The sequence below is a fragment of the Carlito syrichta genome, unplaced genomic scaffold, assembly GCF_000164805.1.
Source record: "Carlito syrichta isolate Samal-C Ts95f unplaced genomic scaffold, Tarsius_syrichta-2.0.1 Scaffold287591, whole genome shotgun sequence".
Taxonomy (NCBI): Eukaryota; Metazoa; Chordata; class Mammalia; order Primates; family Tarsiidae; genus Carlito; species Carlito syrichta.
This window is the reverse complement of record NW_007231687.1, coordinates 17,848-25,462: the sequence shown is the minus strand read 5'-3', so window position 1 is coordinate 25,462 and position 7,615 is coordinate 17,848. Positions and strand designations below refer to the sequence as shown.

The 7,615-nt window shown below is 52.9% G+C and overlaps 1 protein-coding gene across 2 annotated transcripts; it reads left to right on the top strand.

Annotated features, from left to right (window-relative positions):
- Window positions 1-221: 221 nt before the first annotated feature.
- Window positions 222-6,758, top strand: PNMA2 (paraneoplastic Ma antigen 2). 2 transcript variants are annotated; one of them, XM_021709890.1, is made up of 3 exons: window positions 222-284; window positions 3,759-3,879; window positions 4,166-6,758. In XM_021709890.1, exon 3 carries the CDS (start codon window positions 4,643-4,645, stop codon window positions 5,738-5,740), a length of 1,098 nt encoding a protein of 365 aa, XP_021565565.1. In that variant the 5' UTR covers window positions 222-284; window positions 3,759-3,879; window positions 4,166-4,642; the 3' UTR covers window positions 5,741-6,758. The 2 variants fall into 2 exon arrangements, with proteins under 2 accessions (XP_021565565.1, XP_021565566.1); XM_021709891.1 differs by lacking the exons at window positions 222-284; window positions 3,759-3,879 and adding an exon at window positions 3,896-3,972.
- Window positions 6,759-7,615: the final 857 nt, after the last annotated feature.

The window sequence follows — 7,615 nt, the reverse complement described above, 5'->3', positions numbered from 1 at the left end:
CACCAAGAAGGGCCGGGGGATGTCGTGATCTGGTATCGCACGTCCTCCCGCCCGCACAGAGACTGAAGCCCACCCCTTAAATCTCCAGCCTTTCCCCTCTCCCCCGGCGCCCCGCCTTGTCCCCCGCCCCTGTTGCGCACTGCGCCACAGCCGCGGGGTTTCCCAGGGTTCCAGATGCCGCGCGTGTCTGGGGCGGAAGGGCCCGAGTGCGTCGCGCGACGGTGAGCGGAGGGTGGGTGCCCACTGAGAATGCCCGGTACGCTCTGCGGCCGACCAGGGGAAAGGTACGTGGGGACTTTGGCGTAGGTGTGCGTGGTTGAGCCGGGGTCGGTGAGAGGACCCAGCGGGCGCTTTGGTTTGTGCAAAAAGAACGCGATCGGTGCGGGCGTCATCGCTTATTCCCACCTCCGGGTCCTCTCCACGTCTCAGCCCCACAGGCCCGCCTCTCTTTCCACGGCGGCAGGATCCTGCAAAGCCGATGCCCGTCCTCGGGCGGCCCGGGAGGGAAGCCTGGGGCCAGGGAGGGTTTGGACTCGGCGAGGCGGTTCGCTTCGGGGCCCTCGCGCCGGGCGGTGTGGCCGCGGTTGCAGTCCCGTCGTCACCCTCTACCCCGGAGGGATGAAATGCGGATAGCAACCCGCCCCCCGCCCCAACTGTGAGTTAAATGTGGTGGGCAACCGGTCACAGCTGAAGACAAGTCCGCTGGGAAGGGTGGAAAGGCGCCTCCCGGGGAGGGGAGGAGGAGGACGAGGCGTGGAGGGGCTGAGAGAACCCCAAGTGGGCATTTTGGAGGAAGCCCCACCTTTGCGCTTGAACGAAGCCTTTGAATAAAGCGCTCCCACCCTGGATGGCATCCTTTCCTACGGGCAACCGCCCTGCTCACTGAGTCTTTCCCAGCCCGGCTTGCCAGGTTAGGAAACTGAATTTAGAGAGACTGAGGCCATGGCCCAAGGTCAAGTATTTTTTTTTTTTTTAGTTAAGTGATCCAGCAATCCTTGTGAGGGTCTTCCACTTCGGTCTGGCCCTTTTCCAGCTCGTCTTGGCTCCTTTTATGTAACAGAACCCAGGGTTCTTTTTTTTTTTTCATATCCAAGCGTTTCCAGCCATGGCCCTCGCATATATCAAGGGCATGTTGATTGCCATCTTTTGATTTGAAGGTCACATTGCAGGTTACATTGGGAAGGAGAGTCACTAAAGGTAGCCTGACTTCAGCGTGGCAGTTATGTGGACTTTAGAGATGCTTCTTTCTGGGCATTTGGTGCCTTTTTACAACCCACGTTTCCTGTAAATGTTCCAACGGGGAGGAAGGGCACCCCCATGTTTTATTCATTCTATTTTGAGATAAGGCCTCTGTCATCCAGGCTTTAGCACAACGGTGCCACTGCAGCCTGGATCTCCTGGGCTCAAGAGATCCTCTCACGTTGATCTCCCAAGTTGCTGGGACTACAGATGCATACAACTCCACCCTGCTAAATCTTCTTTTCTTTTTTTCTGTTTTTTCTTTTGGTAGAGACAGGGTCTCAATACATCCCCTAGGCTGGTCTCGAACTCCTGGCTTCAGGTGATCCTCGGCCTCCCAAAGTGTTGGGATTACAGGTGTGAGCCACCATACCTAGTGCCCCTATATTTGAGAAGGGGAAACCCATGTCTCGGGCCCCTGGGCCTGCTGCACATGGGTGAAGTGGCATTTTGCACTCCTGTTCTCTAGCACCTCTGATCCCTTCACCTCTGGGAAGACACAGGAGATGTGCCTGCAGCTGGAGCAGCTGCTAATAGAATACAGGTTGGCGCCTGTGGCATGTGGACCCCATTCGAATGGATGGAGCTGTTCAGGCCAAGGGGGACAGGGTTGTGGCCTCCTAACACAGCCTCCACCGCGGTCACTGGCAGGTGTTAGGAACTCTCCCTTTTACGTTCTGCACAGACTCTCCAGAGCACGCTCCTTGTGAGGTGTGCTTTCTCCTTTTTTCTCAAGTGACCCACTCAAGTTCAAATGCCAGGAGAAGTGTTGTATCAATAACTTACTGTCAGAGTCCATTTTGCATTGCTATCAAGGAATACCTGAGGCTGGGTAATTTTTTAAAGAGTTTTATTTGACCCACCATTCTGCAAGCTGTATAAGAAGCATGGCACAGACTGGGTGTGGTGACTCACGCCTATAATCCCAGCACTTTGGGAGGCAGAGGAGAGAGGATTGCCTGAACCCAGGAGTTCGAGACCAGCCCGGGTAACACGGCAAGATTTCGTCTCTGCAATAAATCAAAAACATTAGCCAGGCGTGGTGGCACACGCCTGTAGTCCCAACTACTTGGAAAGCTGAGGCGGGAGGATCGCTTGAGCCCAGAAGGTTGAGGCTGTGTGATGGCTGTGAGCGTGCTACTGCACTCCAGCGTGGGTGACAGAGTGCGACTGCGACTCCATGAAAAGAAGCTTAGCGCCAGCATCTGCTTCTGGTGAGGCCTCAGGGAGCTTCCGCTTTTCGCAGAAGGCAGAGTGGGAGCATGGAAGAGAGCAGGGTGAGATGCAATCATATTTCAAGAGAACTCACAGAGCAAGAATTCACTCATCACAAGGAGAAATCCAGCCCAATATCCATTTGCTTTCCACCAGGCCCCACCGGCAGCAGTAGGAACCACCTTTCAGCATGAAACTTGGAGGAGACATATCCAAACAATTTCACATACCATTCGTTGCAGAAGCAGCACTTAGATGTGGGAATTAATCACAATTCCCAATGTAACTTATTTGGCCCTGAGACTTTTTTTCCCCTCATCGTTATAACTATATTACATTACTTTTAAATGTTTGAGTAATTCTTAGGGTTTTTTTGGGTTTTTTTTGAGTTGGAGTCTCACGCTTCCGGCCACCGCAGCCTCGACCTGCCGGGCTCCGGCGATCCATCCGCCTCAGCCTTCCAAGTAGCCGGAAATACAAGCATGCGCTACCACACCCAGCTGATTTTTTGATTTATTATAGAGATGAGGTCTCACTGCCCAGGCGGGTCTCGAACCCGTGGGCTCAGGCAATCCACTCACCTCAGCCTCCCGAGCCCGGCTCTATTTGTTTATTATCCTTCCACCCCAGCCTTCCAAGTAGTTGGGACTACAGGCACACGCCTCCACGCCCGCTAATTTTTATCTATTTGGTTTTTTTGTTTGTTTTGTTTTGTTTTGTTTTTGTTTGTTTTGTTTTTTAAGTTGGAGTCTCACTCTGTCGCCCAGACTGGAGTGCAGTGGCCACTCGAAGCCACCACAGCCTCGACCTGCTGGGCTCTGGCGATCCTTCCACCTCAGCCTTCCAAGTAGCTAGAATTACAGGCATGAGCTACCACACCCGGCTGATTTTTTGATTGATTGTAGAGATGAGGTCTCGCTGCCCAGGCGGGTCTCGAACCCGCGGGCTCAGGCAATCCACTCACCTCAGCCTCCCAAAGGCGCGGGATTACAGGCTGAGCCACCGGGCCCAGCTCTATTTGTTTATTATAGAGACGAGGTCTCTCACCAAGTTGCCTGGGCTGGTCTCGAACCCGCGGGCCCAGGCAATCCACTCATCTCAGCCTCCCAAAGTGCTGGGATTACAGGCTCAGCCACTGAGCCCAGACAATTAGATTTTTATTTTTTAATCAAAAAAGTAAAGCAATGTAATATTACGTATTAGAGGTAGGAAGGATTGTCCTAGTTTGAATAAGTGCATTTACCGTCTTTATCATTGGATATTAGTGAAGCAAAACGCGTATTATTATTATTTATGTGAAACAGGGCAGTTTGACTTGGTTGGAACTAAGACTCGTGGTGTGGCGATGAGTGGCATCTTCCTGTGCTAGAAGCTGAATAAACAAGCTCCTCGACTGTCACGGAGCGCTCTGGACCGCATAAGCAGGTATCTAGCCATATCTCCTGACTTCATCCTTCACACGGCAGAGGTCTCGAATCCTGTCCACAGCGAGGGCTCAGACATTAATCCGCATGTCTGGTGAGTGTGTGAAGCTGCCAGATTTCAGTGGGGTTCCCGAGAGAAAAAGTCACAGTAAGCCAAGAGCGGGTCTGACTGGGTGGACAGACACAAGTACAATGTGAGGCAGAATTCCTTCCATCCCCCCTCCCCCACTGTCTACCCCCAGTTCCATCCCCCAACTGTGTGGTCAGACTGGACATTGTTTCCCTAGGGGTCCGAGCCACTCCAAGAGTACCAGGTACCTGCGTGGAAGGCATTTTTCCACTAATTGGAGAGAGGCAGAGCCCCGGGCACCAAGAGCACCGGTGGAAGCAGCCGTCCCAGGTGCCTCGACGGTCAGAGAGGGTTCAGCACCACGAGACTGCCAGCATCCGAGAGAATCGGCAGCATCCTGACGCAGAGCCGCCGGCTATGGTGTGGTGAGAACTGACACCCAACACACCCTTGAGATCTGGGGTCAGATCTAGAGGCGTCACGAAAGGTGCTGAGTTCTTGCCACTGGGTGAGCGGGGGTTATTAGTCCAGAAGACTTTGAGACTGTCTTGAAGCGACCCAGCCTGGGACCCGTTCACTGGTGGGTTTTGGGTTTAGAAGCTCATCCGGGCTATTTTCAGTCCTAAAGCAGTGCATATCTACATTCCTAGCAGATCGACACCCACAGAGCCAGAGTAGGTAAACAGCTGGGACGATGGCACTGGCCCTGTTAAAAGACTGGTGCAGGATCATGAGTGTGGATGAGCAGAAGTCACTGATGGTGACGGGCATACCGGTGGACTGTAATGAGGCCGAGATCCAGGAGGTCCTTCAGGAGACTTTAAAGTCTCTAGGCAGGTACAGATTGCTTGGCAAGATATTCCGGAAGCAGGAGAATGCCAGTGCGGTCTTGTTAGAGCTTCTGGAGGAAACCGATGTCTCGTTGATCCCCAGTGAGGTCCAGGGAAAGGGGGGTGTCTGGAAGGTGATCTTTAAGACCCCTAACCAAGACACTGAGTTTCTCGAAAGGCTGAACCTCTTTCTAGAAAAAGAGGGGCAGACAATGTCAGGTATGTTCCAAGCCCTTGGACACGAGGGCGTGTCTCCAGCCACGGTGCCCAGCATATCGCCAGAGTTACTGGCCCACCTGTTGGGACAGGCGATGGCACACTCCCCTCAGCCCCTGCTGCCCATGAGGTACCGGAAGCTGCGTGTGTTTTCAGGGAATGCTGTGCCAGCCCCCGAGGAAGAGCCCTTTGAGGTCTGGCTGGAGCAGGCTATGGAGATAACCAAAGAGTGGCCGGTGTCAGAGGCAGAAAAGAAGAGGTGGCTGACGGAAAGTGTACGGGGCCCTGCCCTGAACCTCATGCACATAGTGCAGGCAGACAACCCATCTATCAGCCTGGAAGAGTGTCTGGAGGCATTTAAGCAGGTGTTCGGGAGCGTGGAGAGCCGCAGGACCTCCCAGGTGAGGTACCTGAAGACCTACCGAGAGGAGGGGGAGAGCGTCTCGGCCTACGTGCTCCGGCTGGAACCCCTGCTCCGGAAAGCCGTGGAGAAACACGCCTTCCCCAGAAGCATCGCGGACCAGGTCCGCCTGGAGCAGGTCCTGGCGGGGGCCAACCTCGACAACGCCCTGTGGTGCCGGCTCAGAGAGCTGAAGGAGGAGGGTCCGCTCCCCAGCTTCCTTGAGTTAATGAAGATCATACGGGAGGAGGAGGAGGAAGAGGCCTCCTTTGAGAATGTCCGCCGCCGTGACGAGCCGGGGGCAGGCGGGGGCTGTGTCCGCTGGGATCGCGAGGGAGAGGACTAAAACCCACTGGGGGCAGGACCCACAGCGGAGGGCCCAGGGACGTGCGCTGTGCTAGGCTAAGAACTTCCAGTCATTTTTTTCTTCAGTGTGCAGGACGGAAATCGAGACGTGCAAGCCAATTCTTGGTTTTTCTTTCTAAGGAAAAAAAAAATGTGTGGGGGTTTCTTAGGCCCTGTGTCGATTATTAATAAATGAAAGATTAAATTCCAGATATTAGATCTCTTAAAAGAACCTGAACACCCGTACTTCTGGTTTCCTTTAAAGACGCCCAAGTACACCAGAGTCGACCCATACCACAGAAGAAAGAATTGACATTCAAGAAAAATACCTCTTGCAATGTGTTTGAAAAAACGAAGCTGTTGGACCCATCAGATGTTTTTCTTTTTCAAATCAGCAGATTCGCCCCAGGTACCTAGCACCGTGAAAGACGACAGCTATAAAGCTGAAACCTACAGTAAAGCAGTTAGAAACCTACACAATGGGCCCTGCCCTCAGGGAGGCTCCAGTCTAGTTGAGGAGATGGCCTAGGCAGGTAAAAGACTGACTAACCCCTTGTGCACACAAGTCCGTCACCCCAACAGAAATGTCATCACCCAGCGAGTAGGACCATCTCCACCTGGCGTTTTCTTTCTTCACTTACCTGGGAAGTGCTTCTCCCACCCGCTTGCTAAGTGTTGGATGGATGGTTCCAGAACTAGGTGCTGTGGCAGGCCCTGAAGGCACAGGCGACTCAGCCTAATCCCTTTCAAGAGGTCCACGGCCTGGAGAGACATCCCCAGAGAAAGGGTGGGCCTGAGGAGACAGCACACATGGGAGCCAGAGGTGTGTAGAGCAGGTTTGGGTTAAGTGCACAGACCAGTCTGCGCACAGAGGAAAGTTTTTAGTGGTGACAGAGGGCAAAGAAGAGAAAAAATGAACTCACATTTCTTGAGGGACTGTTGTGTGCAATAATCCCAGCACTTTGAGAGGCTAAGGTGGGAATTCGAGACCAACCTGGGCAATATAGCAAGACCCCATCTCTACACACAAAAAAAAATCAAACAATTGGCTGGGCATGGTGGTGCACATCTATAGTCCCAGCCACTCAGGAGGCAGAGGGGGGAGGATCGCCTGAGCCCAGGAGACCAAGGCTGCAGTGAACCATGACTGCGCTACTGCATTTCAACCTGGGTGACAGAGCGAGATCCTGACTCAAATAAATAAATTAGTTAAAGAAAGAGAAAGAAACTGAAGCTCAGATGGGTTAAGTGGGCTCAACACCAAAATGCTAAGAAGTGATGGCGCTTAGAAGCCCAGAGCTCTCCACCTCATGCTAATCCTCTGTCCACCTCCAGAGTGGCTTTCAAATCGTGCTCCACAGCTCTGCAGAGATCTTTCAGCCGCTCCATCTTCAAGACGTATTTTAAGCTCCTTTAAATCTCGAATAAGTAACAAGTAGACTCCACATCTTAACACATCCGCATTTACCAACAGGCATGCTTTTATTTCCAGAGTGACTCATTTTGTGCAGACCGTGGAGCAAAGCTTCCTTTGTGGCATCTTACCTCTATCCGAACTTCTTGTAATTGTGCGTAAATCTTAAAAACTGCAACACCTTACGGGCGTATCAATCAGGCCCCCACGCGTCATGTCAAGCATGCCAGCCCAGCAGAAATGGGCGTCCCTTGTGCTTCGAGCCTGGCAGAGCTCCGACACAGTTGACCTGTAGTTTCATAGTAGGCTTGTGCTCCCGCACACAAGTTCCTTAGCTTTTCTAGACATTAGTTTCCTCGTCTGAAAAACGGGAAGAGGAGAGTCTAGGGTTGTCCTTGGGATCAAGTGGCACCATGCCTTTTCAGCACTCCGCATGATGTCTGGAAATAGGCAGCCTCCTCC

Coding starts and splice junctions, on each gene's coding strand:
- PNMA2 (XM_021709890.1), top strand. CDS start 4,643: ATGGCACTGGCCCTGTTAAAAGACTGGTGCAGGATCATGAGTGTGGAT.